Source organism: Marmota monax, unplaced genomic scaffold, assembly GCF_021218885.2.
Source record: "Marmota monax isolate L192 unplaced genomic scaffold, Marmota_monax_Labrador192_F-V1.1 WCK01_AAM20220418_F8-fsc00097, whole genome shotgun sequence".
Lineage (NCBI taxonomy): Eukaryota > Metazoa > Chordata > Mammalia > Rodentia > Sciuridae > Marmota > Marmota monax.
Window position 1 is genome coordinate 2,746,739 of NW_026694162.1, and position 13,101 is coordinate 2,759,839.

Genomic DNA, 13,101 nt, shown 5'->3' on the forward strand with positions numbered 1-13,101 from the left:
CAATCTCTGGTATCCAGATGGCTTCACTTATTTTTCTCTATTTTCTGATCTAAAATGAAATTATATTAACATAAAATAGAAGTTTTAAAAACATTGTATGTCATATATATTAGATATGAGAACTTAATTTCCTTAAGGAAAGCTTTCATTCTCTAGTAACAAATATAAGAACTTTACTACTACCACACTTCATAAGACAATCTTCAATTTTCTTAAAAACTGCTAATATATTACATAAGCTGATGACTTGAGCAGCCATTTTAAATTTTTAATTATGTGCCAGAACATAATTTTGAATACTGTGAGCCCTAAGACCTGAAAACAACAGTAGCCTTTTTAAGTGTGAAAAAAACTTGAGATATATTAGAGAAAAGCAGAACACTAAAAGTAGATTTCTAAAAATATTAAGTTATCTGTTCAAAGTGAGTTCATATATAAAATCAAATCATTTAGTAAAAGAGAAATTAAAAATTGTATTCTTTTGATTATCACAAATAATAATAAAAAAGCATTCTTGTGCTATATCTTGATTGTGGTAGTGGTTACCTAACTACATATATTTGCCAAAACTCAGTTAACCACATGCTTATAACTGCCGACTACTAATATATATGTACTACACTTCAATAAAGCCAATGTTTTGGGTTTTGCTAAAATTTTTTATTATTTATAATTTTTATTCAATGGCTTAATCGTTCAAAAAGATCAATCAGATCATGCAAACTTAATACAAATAAAACCCTATACCTAAGTAGAATCTCTTCCTACTAAATTCTGTATTACCAATACCCAGCAATATTGTTTAGAAACCGCAGTAAGATTTTTTTCTCGTCTTCAGCTTTCAATAAGTCATCAAGTCCTATCAATTCTTTCTTTCATCCCCATCTTAGTGCTTTAGTTCATTTCTTTCTGGAATTTCCAAGAGATTCTTACTCGACTTCCCTATCTAATCTCATTACCGATTCAACCTCCATAATGCAGGAAAAAAATCTCTTGCCAATACACTTCCAAAACAACAACAACAACAAAATAATAATGCCAACAGAAATTTGTTTAAAAGCACCAAGTTGTTTCAGAATAAAGTACAAAGTCAATGGCACTAATCGTTCTTCAAAATCAGGCCTCTTTCACGTTTCACAAAAAAGCCTATATATTGTCTCTGCTGGTAGGGTCATTCTTTCTTTTCGTACTGGTAAGATATCTACTAATTATTTAAAATTCAGTTTAAATGTAATTTCCTCCATTATTTTCTCCCAGACATAGGCAGATAGTTCATGTGTGTTCCTAGTAACACTATACACACTTGTTAAAGCCATTTTTTCCTGCGTTAGATGCAAAACCTCTTTAGGGTCTGAATTTTCACTACCAAGCACAGTACCCAGCTCATGATAAAAATATTTATAAATTAAATAATAAATAATGGAATAGAAACAGTATTATTCATTAAACTCATTTTCACATTGACAAATACAGATTTATGTTTTTCTTAAAAGTTGAGATTTGACAATATAGAAGTAGTACCTTGTCTACATGGAAAATTAAATCCAGTTCACACACATTTTCAAAACATTTGTCTAAGGTTTCCACGAATACCTACAGAAAAAAACAAAAGAAAAAATGTTGGGTAGGTATATTCAAATTTATTATCTATAAGGCAGGCAATTCTTAATTGCGAACCAAAACTTTTCTAATTATACATCACATTTTCCATTTTAAAACTAAAAACTGTATTAAATATAAAGTTAAAAAAAACACTTCTTCAAGTAAGCTACATGTAGGCTACTTTTTAATGTACAAATATAAGAAGGATTGGAGGGAAAGAGAGGGAGAATGGGGTTATTAATGATGGTAAAATGTGATGACCATTATTATCCAAAGTATAGGTAAGAAGACACGAATTGGTGTGAATATACTGTGTATACAACCAGAGATATGAAAAATTGTGCTTTATATGTGTAATAAGATTTGTAATGCATTCCACTGTCATATATAAATATATGTGTATATATATAAATATAAAAACAATCTTTTCTAAAAATTACTAAAACCAAAAAATCTCAGCATCATTTCTTATTTTAAAAATATTTTTTAAAAGTACTTTATACAGGCTCCTTATCTTAAGGTAAACAGGAAAAAAATCTCATTAGAAATAGTTATCAAGAAAGATGAAATTTTTAATTTGCAAATCAGTATAAAATACCACTAAAAATTACATGCAGAAAAGAGTCTAGACCTGAGAATCAGACTTACCTGGGCTTAAACTCTGGCTGGAAAAAACATTATATAATGCGGAGAAGAGTCAGGAGACCAAGGTTCAAACCCTACACATTTTCCCCAAATGGCCTGTTTTTAGGACTAGACCTTGGCCAACTCCTGAGAACTAATCTGTAAGCTTTTGAATGTTCTACCTAATAAGAGTGTTTTTTTGTATCCCTGAGATCTTGGGCCTTGATGTAGCAGATTGGTGAACACCTGGCTTTTTCTCTGGGGGTCTGGAGCTTAAATAACCAAGATCAGTCCTGCAGGTAGTATACACCTATGTGATTGACACCCAATAAAATTCCTGGACACCTAAGCCTGGATAAGCTTTCCTGAATGGGAACACTTTGCACTCATCATCACATATTCCTAAAGGAATTAAGCATGTCCCATATGATTTTTCCAGACTTCTCTGCTGATTTTTTTTCTGTAGATCCTTTCATTATAAGAAATCATAACCATTAGTATATAGCAACTTCTGAGCCCTCATAACCTTAACAAATCATGGAGACCCTTGAAACAAACCTTAATAAATTAATCTCTTAAATTCTACCATGCAATGGTCATCTCTTAACTATTGCATTCCATTTCTATTCCCATCACACCTCTCAGTGGTAGCCTTCACAAGATAGAGTGACTGTACTAGGACTTTATTGTCTATATTGGGACAATATTAAGAGTAAACAGAAACAGTTACCAATATCTATTATGCAAACTAAAAATTATGATCATCCTACACAAAGGTGAGCTTATAGGGCAAGGAGTAAAGAGTAATCTTCCTGCTCTAAGTGCTCCAACCTTAGTCTAATATCCACAGATGCACAATCCAGGGTTCTTTCCTGTCATTTAGGTTGATGAATAAGACAATTCAAAAATGTAGCTATATTATCATCTGACTATAATTAACATTTTCTTAGTCCAGAAGTTGGCAAAGTTTGCAAAAGGCCACACAATAAATACTTTAGGCATTGAGGCCCTTAGAGTCTAAGGGCCTCTAAACAAATGAGCATGGTTATGTTAAAAAAACTTTATTTATCAAAATAGGCAGCAGCCTCGACTTAACCTGCAGGCTACAGTTGGACTTAGACCAGTCACTAGGAGAAAGACAACAACAGTACATAGTTTTACTCATAATTTCATTTGTGAGAAGCAGGTAAGTTATTAAGATAATCAAGAGTAAAGAATACACAGGTGCATTCTGAAACTTACTGTTGGTACTCTTCCTTTTACAGAACTCCTAAAACCCTTGAAATCTCCAAAGTGATCTCTCTCTCAGGGATTGAACTCAGGGCACTTGACCACTGAACCACATCCCCAGCCCTATTGGTATTTTACTTAGAGACCGTCTCTCAGAGTTGTTTAGAGCCTTGTTTTTAAACTTGTGATCCTCCAGCCTCAGCCTCCAGGATTACACCTGGCTATGATATCTCTTTTTATGCTAATGAGAGACGAATGGCTGGGGACTCCGGGATGGCCTCAGGATGGGGGACAGGGATTGCAGGAGAACTAATCTCTTGATTAGAGACTTGAAAGTTTCAGTTCCACCCTACCTTCCAATCTTCAGGGAGGTGAAGATGTTAAGCATCAATAGCCAATGATTTTTTTTAATCAATCATATCTACTTATCTACACCAAAAAGAACTGGATTCAGGGATCTTCCAGATAGCTTACAACAAAGAGGAGTTGGAAACTGCACTGCTCCCACAAAACATTGTCCTATCCATCTCTTATCTGTATCCTTCGTAATATCCTTTATAATAAGTAGGTAAATGTGTTTCCCTGAGTTCTGAGTTGCTTTAGCAAATTAATCAAAAACTCAATTTATTGCTGGTTGGTCATAAGTACTGGTCACAAAAATCTACTACTTGCAACTGGTATCTGTATTAGGGGGTAGTTTTGTGGTCCTCAACCTGTGGGATATGACGCTATCTCCAGAATTGGCAGAATAGGACACCTAGTTAGTATCTGCTGCACAACTGCTAGGTGTGTGTGTGTGTGTGGGCGCAAGCGTGTGCATTTCCACACACACATAGTATCAGAAATACTGTGCTGAGTAACTACGTTGAATAAAGGGGAAAAAATGAGTTTGTCTTTTTCTTTTACAACAGTTGGGCCTCATGTTTTTAGATTACTGCAATTTTGCGGTAGAAAACAAATATTATTGAGCAGCCACCCACACTCCCAACTTCATCTTTTTTCTCCTGAAATTTTGTAGACATGATCTCTGAAACAACTTCATTCCTTCTATACATTGTTCCATTCTGATACAACAGGTTCCTTTATGAGGACTAAATTGATGAAATGTTGCTTGATCACTGATAAAGCACTTAAATATTAACTTCCTGGGGAAAATAATAAGAAGAAAATTTTTCCCATTGAGAAAGCACATACTTAAGTCAGGAAATTCATCTGGAAAAATAAGAGGCCAAGAATAGCCAAAGCAATCCTTAGTGAGAAAAGTGAAGCAGGAGGCATCACAATACCAGACATTAAAATTATACTACAGAGCTATAGTAACAAAAAAGGCATGGTATTGGCACAAAAACAGACATGAAGACCAGTAGTACAGAATAGAAGACACAGCGACAAACCCACCTAAACACAGTTATCTCATACTAGACAAAGGTGCCATAAACATACATTAGTGAAAAGATAGCTTCTTCAACAAATGGTGCTTGGATAACTAGAATTCCATATGTAAAATAAAAAAATGAAATTAAACCCCTATCTCTCACCCTGCACAAAACTCAACTAAAAGTGGATCAAGGATAAAGACATTAGACCAGAGACCCTGCACATACTAGAAGAATAAGTAGGCCCAAATCTCCAACATATTGGCTTAGGAACTGACTTCCTCGACAAGATTCCTAAAGCAAAATGAAATCAGAATCAATAAATGGGATGGATTCAGACTAAAAAACTTCTTCACAAGAAAAGAAACCATCAAGAATGGAAACAGAGAGCCTACAGAATGGGAGAAAACATTTGCCACCTGTACCTCAGAGCATTAATCTCCAAGATAAAGAACTCAAAAAACTTAAAACCAAAAAAGAAAACCCCAAATAACTTAATCAATAAATGGGCACAGGAACTGAACAGACCCTTCACAAAAGAACTACAAATGCTCGACAAATATTTGAAAAACGTTCAACATCTCTAGCAATTAGAGAAATGTGAATTAAAACTACACCAAGATTCCATCTCACTCCAGTCTGAATGGCAACTGTCAAGAATATAAGTAACAATAAATGTTGGCACGGATGTGGGGGAAAAGGTACATTCATATATTGCTGATGGGACTGTAAATTGGTACAGCCATTCTGAAAAATCAACATACTACAGTGACTCGGCCGCATGAATGTTTATAGCAGTTCAATTCACAATAGCCAAGCTATGAAAACAACCTAGGTGCCCTTCAACAGATGAATGGATAAAGAAAATGTGGTATGTGTACACTATGAGATATTACTCAGCCATAAAGAAGAACGAAATTATGGCATACTCTAAGTGAAATGAGCCAAACCCAAAAAACCAAAGGCCTAATGTTCTCTCTGATGTGCAGATTCTAACACATAAAGGGGGTTCACTGAATTAGATGAAGGGGAATGAAAGGAAGGGAGAGAAGATGGGAATAGGAAGGACAGTAGAATGAATCAGACATAACTTTCCTATGTTCATATTTGAATACATAACCAGCGTAACTCCACATCATGTACAACCACAAGAATGCGAAGATTATACTTCACGTATGTATAATGTCAAAATACACTCTAGTGCCATGTGTATCTAAAAAGAACAAATAAAAATTTTAAAATAGAAAAAAGAAAAAGCATATTTACTTCTGAAAGTCTTTAATTTAAAAATGATCTCAATGCTAATTTATAAAATCATACTTAAAAGTTAGGTAAGTAAAGCCATTTAACTTCTAACTCTCCTTAATAAATTTTTACTGAAGTATAGCATACATACAGAAAATCACACAAATTATAAGACTATACACCACCACAAATTCCCAAAAAGTCAACATAATCTGCATAATTAAAGCCCAAATCAAGTTTTAGAATATTGCTAACACTACCAAAGCCCCACTCATCATCCATTGGTATCCATCAAAGGTTTTTAACACTACAGAATCTTTTGCTTATTTCTGAATCACATTTAAAAGGGATCATATAACTGGCACTCTTTTGTGAATGGTTTCTTTTATTCATTTTTTTTGTGTAATATTCTCTCACATTATTACATAATAAAATGCTTGCTCATTCTCATACAATATGCCATTGAATGTATATGCCACAACTTGTTTATCCATTCTACTACTGACATAAACTTGGTTATGCAATATGGGGTTATTACAATTAGTACAATTAAGAACATCCTTATGTCTTAATGAATGAACCTACTGAATGTATATCTAGAGCAGAATTGCTGAGTAAAAAAGTAATGTGTTCAGGTTCAGCATACAATGCACTAAATAGATTTTCAAACTAAATAAAATTACTCTCAAAATAGCAGTATATGAAAGTTCCTGTTGTTCCAGATTCTTGTCAGTACATATACTGTCAACTGTAATTTTAGTCCTATTCATGGATGTGTGTAGATAGATCATGATATTAATTTGTATTTCCCTGATAGCCAATGAGACTGTGAACCATTTCACTTTTATTAGCCATTTAGATAACTTCTTTTTAATTCCTATTCAAGACTTCTGCTCATTTTTCTATTGGTCTGTTTATCTTATTGATATATAGGAATTCTTTATATACTCTAGATACTGTCGTTTGTTATATGTACATATTACAAATATGTTGTTCTACTCTGTGACATGCCTTTCATTCTCCGAATAAGTATCCTTGGAAGGAAAGAAGTTTTAACATCCAATACAGCCCAATTTTTATGTTTTTCCCCTTTATGGTTAATATTTTTTTAATGCTCAACTTGAGAAAACTTTGCCTACAATAGGGACAGGAAGATTGTTTCACAAAAGAAAATTGAAGTTCCATTATTTTAGTTTTCATGTTTGTACCAAATCCATCTGGAATTAATTTTTGTTTATAGTGTGCATAGTCTTCCTTAATTCTAAAATAATTTACTAATATCAGAACAAAGATTACTATCAGAACAGAATTTCCAGTATTCCTTCACCAGTTCCACTGCTTTTATTCACTTACATGTACTAATAGAACATTATCATAATTTACTAAATGAACATACTATGTTGGGGAAAAAAAAAGAAAAAATATTCTTCAGAACATTAAGTGTGCCACCAGTGAACTCAGAATGGCCAAAACCATGGGCTGCCTACAAAGGCAATATGGTAGAAAGATGAAGACATATGCATTGAATCTAAAGACTTGGCTTTAAATTCCTGCTGTGCTGCTATCTATCTTCATAGCCTTGAGCTTTACTTAACTTCTTTAAAATATCAGAACTATAAAATAGTGAAAAAACTACTTAACTTTCTGGATTATCACAACAATTAAGTTAAACCATTTAGATAGAATACCCAGCACAATTCCTGAAGATAGCTAACAAACAGCACCCAGTATTATGTATCTGGCTGCTCAAAATGTGATGACTGTAATAAATACTAAAACAAATAGGAAAGTCTATTCTCCTGGTAAAAACTGATATGAAAGAAAGGTAACTAAATGCTCGAGCTACCAGAATTGGGTGGTTTTCTTGTTGGCTTAGAAAAACACACTGCCCATATTTAAGCCAAAATAGTAACTATGAAAAATGTGCATAGTAAAAAAAAAAAAAAAAAAAAAAAGTGCCTTGCAGCAAAATGTCATTATAACTACATGTTCTTAATTTACAAAAAAGAATTTTTAAGATTTGAAGCATAATACTAAGTTCAGGGTTTTTTTTTTTAAAAAAATCAAAGACCTTCTGCAAACAATTTTCCACTCATTTTCTTTTGATTTAGCAAAAATTATTTAATATAATTAGAAACCCAGAGCCCACAAGGCAAATAAAAATTCATATGTTACATGGAGAAGGCCAATACAAAACAAATACTCCTAAAACTTATGAAATTATGTAAAACATTTAAAGTTTCTTGGAGTTCTAACCAGGACAAAAATAATAATAAAACTACTGTTGTATTATAATTTTATAAGGAAAAAGAAAGAGGTAAATCTAGAAGAGACATGGTAAATAGCACCCCCTTGTGTTTCGTTTAAAGAATGATAAGAGTTCCAAACCAATTTCACTCTTAACAGGTTATCTATCAAGTAACTACCCACTAAAGTCCATATAACATCAAAGACTTAATCTCTGGCCTCAAGGAATTCAAAGACTAATGGGAGAGGAATTACTCTCCCATTAGTCTTTCAATTTCCTAAAAGAATCATATTTTTTTAAGTTTTATTTCATTTTAATAATTACCAAAAATTAATAATGCTTCAACATAAATATAAAAGCTAATCAGAAAAATGTCACATCTATACATAAAAAGGATTCCTACCCCACCCCCTGCCCTGCCCTAGTACTGAGGACTGAACCCAGGGCCTCATGCATGCTAGACAAGCGCTCTACTATTGAGTTACAGCCTGAGCCCAAAAGAGTTCCCTTTTCCTGTTCTTTTTTTTAATCAACAGAATTTTTCCTGTGTTTCATTAAAAAAAAAAAAAATCTATATACTCAGGCACCAAAGGGTAACAGAAAGGCAATTTGGTACTTAAGAGTATTTAAGAGGCTAGATATGTAGCTCAATGGTAGAATGCTTGCCTAGCATGCATGAGGCCCTGGGTTCGAACTCTAGCATCACCAAAAAATAAAAATAAAATAAAATAAAAAGTACTTAAAGAAAGTCACATATCACTTAATAACAAAGGGTTATATCTTAAGAATTATATCATTAGACAATTTCTTCATTGGGAAAACATTGTACAGTATACGTCCACAAAAGTGGATGGTATAGCCTGTTACATACTGAGGCTGTCTGTACATATACATGGTATACTCCATGTATCTGAACAAAACAACCTGAGATTAAATCAAACTCAAGAGAAAATGATGCAATTAAGAGAATACTGAGGGTTGAGGATATAGCTCAGCATGTCTAAGACCTTGAGTTCAATTTCCAGCACCACAGGAGAAAAAACACAGAAATGGTGAATATAAGATATATGAGGCCACTAGAAATTTAACACAGAATACACTGTTTTACCCTAAACATTTTTCCCCCCCTGGGAAGGAGCTACTCTAATGTAACAATGAGTTACAAATAACAGTAAATAATAAATAAGTAACAATAAATAATAAGTGACAAAATGAATAAATATAAAGAATTTAGCCAGGCATGGTGGTGCATACCTGTAATGCCTGTTGGTTTGGGAGCTAAGGCAGGACTGTGAGACCCTGTCTAAATAAACAGAGCTGGGGATGTGGCTCAGTGGTTAAGCACCCTGGGTTTAATCCTTCATACCAAAAAAAAAAAAAAAAAAGAATCAGAATAACATTTCATAAAAGAAAGCATTCAATATATGTCAATATTAATTTTACACATTAATTTTACATTATCCCTTTGTTTGTGCAAAAAATGTGCCCAAGAAAAAATAAAAATAGATGCCAAAATATATCCTTAAGTGGAGTTTCTGAGTTAAAAAAAAAATAATTGATTTCTGGGTTTAGGAAATTGTTAAAATTCAGGAGAAATAGATCCTGCTGCTCTACAATAATACATGAAATTATAAAGGGTTAAAATGTATCAGGGTAATATACATAATTTAAACAGATCAATTTCAAGTGACGAAATAGAAGACACCATAAAAAGTCTACCAACCACGAAAAGCCCAGGACTGGATGGATACACAGCCGAGTTCTTCGAGACCTTTAAAGAAGAATCAATACCAATACTCTTCAATTTATTTCAGGAAATAGAAAAAAGAGGGAGTATTTCCAAACTCATTCTATGAGGCCAATATCACTCTGATTCCAAAACCAAGCAAAGACACATCAAAGAAAGAAAACTTCAGACCAATATCTCTAATGAACATAGATGCAAAAATTCTCAATAAAATTCTGGCAAATTGAATACAAAAACATATAAAAAGGATTGTGCACCACGATCAACTGGGATTCATCCCAGGGATGCAAGGTTGGTTCAACATACGAAAATCAAAAATGCAATTCATTACATCAATAGACTTAAAGATAAGAATCATATGATTATTTCAATAGATTCAGAAAAAGCATTTGACAAAATACAGCACCGCTTCATGTTCAAAACACTAGAAAAATTAGGGATAACAGGAACATATCTCAACATCATAAAGGCTATCTATGCTAAGCCCCAGGCCAACATCATTCTAAATGAAGAAAAATTGTTCTAAAAAATGGAACAAGATAGGGATGCCCTCTTTCACCACTTCTATTTAACATAGTTCTTGAAACACTGGCCAGAGCAATTAGAATAAAGAAAATAAAGGGATACACATAGGAAAAGAAGAACTCAAATTGGCTTATGATATGATTCTATACCTAGAAGACCCTAAAAGTTCCACCAGAAAGCTTCTAAAACTAGTAAATGAATTCAGCAAGTAGCAGGATATAAAATCAACACCCATAAATCAAAGCATTTCTGCACATCAGTGACAAATCCTCAGAAAGGGAAATGAGGATAACTACCCCATTTACAATAGCCTCAAAAAAAAAAAAATACTTGGGAATCAACAAAAGAGGTGAAAGATCTATATAATGAAAATTACAGAACCCTAAAGAAAGAAGTTAAAGAAGACCTTAGAAGATAGAAAGATCTACCTTGCTCTTGGATAGGCAGAATTAATATTATCAAAATGACCATGTTTCCAAAAGCACTATACAGATTTAATGCAATCCTGATCAAAATCTCAATGACATTCCTCATAGAAATAGAAAAAGCAATCATGAAATTCACCTGGAAAAATAAGAGACCCAGAATAGCTAAAGCAATACTTAGCAAGAAGAGTGAACCAGGAGGCATCACGATACCAGACCTTTAACTACACTACAGAGCAATAGTAACAAAAACAGCATGGCATTGGCACCAAAACAGACTGGTAGACCAATGGTACAGAAGAGAGGACACAGAGACTAACACACAAAATTACAATTATCTTATATTAGACAAAGGTGCCAAAAACATGCACTGCAGAAAAGATAGCCTCTTCAACAAATGGTGCTAGGAAAACTGGAAATCCATATGCAACAAAATGAAAATAAACCCCTATCTCTCACCATGTACAAAACTAACTCAAAATGGATCAAGGATTTAGGAATGAAACCAGAGATCTGACTCTAACAGAAGAAAAGATAGGCCCTAAACTCCATCATGTGGGATTAGGCCCCAACTTCCTTAATACGACTCCTTTGGTGCAAGAATTAAAACCAAGAATCAATAAATGGGATGGACTCAAACTAAGAAGTCTCCTCTCAGCAAAAGAAACAATCAGTGAGGTGAATAGAGAGCCTACATCTTGGGAGCAAATCTTTACCCCTCACACATCAGACAGAGCACTAATCTTTAGGGCATATAAACTCAAAAAGCTAAGCACACACACAAAAAACAAATAACCTAATCAATAAATGGGCCAAGGACCTGAACAGACACTTCTTAGAAGAGAATATATAATCAATCAACAAATATATAAAAAAAAATGTTCATCATTGCTAGCAATTAAAGAAATACGAATCAAAATCACTCTAAGATTTCATCTCACTCCAGTCCAAATAGCAGCTATTATGAATATAAACAACAATAAGTGTTGGAGAGAATGTGGGGAAAAAGGTACACTCATACACTGCTGGTAGGACTGCAAATTGGTGCAGCCAATATGGAAAGCAGTACAGAGATTCTTTGGAAAACTGGGAATGGAACCACCATTTGACCCAGCTATCCCTCTCCTCAGTCTATAACCAAAGGATTTAAAAACAGCATACTACAGGGACACAGCCACATCAATGTTTATAGCAGCACAATTCACAATAGCTAATTGTGGAACCAACTTAGATGCCCTTCAGCAGATGAATGGATTAAAAAAATGTGGCAGGGGCTGGGGATGTGGCTCAAGCGGTAGCGCACTCGCCTGGCATGCGTGCGGCCCGGGTTCGATCCTCAGCACCACATACAAACAAAGATGTTGTGTCTGCTGAAAACTAAAGGAAATAAATACTAAAAAAATTTCCTCTCTCTCTCTCTCTCTCTCAAAAAATGTGGCATATATACACAATGGAATATTACTCAGCATTAAAAGAGAATAAAATCATGGCATTTGCAGGTAAGTGGATGGAGCTAGAGAAGATAATGCTAAGTGAAGTTAGCCAATCCCAAAAAACCAAATGCCAAATGTTTTCTCTAATATAAGGTGACTGATTCATAGTAGGATAGGGAGAGGGAGCATGGGAGGACTAGATGAACTCTAGATAGGGCAGAAGGGCTGGAGGGGAAGAAAGGGACATGGGATTAGAAATGATGGTGAAATGTGATGGTCATTATTATTCAAAGTACATGTATGAAGACACTAATTGGTGTGAATATACTGTGTATACAATTAGAGATATGAAAAATTGTGTTCTATATGTGTAATAAGAATTGTAATGCATTCCATGGTCATATAAATTTTTTTAAAAAGGTAAAAAAATAAAATAAAATGTATGAATATCTTTTTTAAAAAGGGTTAAATTGACATGTTTTATGACAGAGAAATTATTCAGTGCAAGAAAAGGAGCCATGGATTTAAGAATACTAATAGTGTTCCCAGAGACCTTAAAAAAACCTTTTTAGTCACCAGCAAAATGTTCTAGAGAAATACAACTTGGTTTATTTAGTTCATGCAAACAAAAAATTACCACTAAAAT

The 13,101-nt window shown here is 33.7% G+C and overlaps 1 protein-coding gene across 5 annotated transcripts in view; it reads right to left on the reverse strand.

Annotated features, from left to right (window-relative positions):
- Ap3s1 (adaptor related protein complex 3 subunit sigma 1) overlaps positions 1–13,101 on the reverse strand; it is an 89,321-nt gene that overhangs the window by 24,269 nt on the left and 51,951 nt on the right. For 3 of the 5 annotated variants that reach the window (XM_046465816.2, XM_046465815.2, XM_058585980.1), the window contains exon 4: positions 1,522–1,593. The exons of the other annotated variants lie outside the window; for them this stretch is intronic. In XM_046465816.2, coding sequence (XP_046321772.1) covers positions 1,522–1,593 — 72 coding nt within the window. The remainder of the gene's footprint in view (positions 1–1,521; positions 1,594–13,101) is intronic. 5 annotated transcript variants of the gene reach the window in all.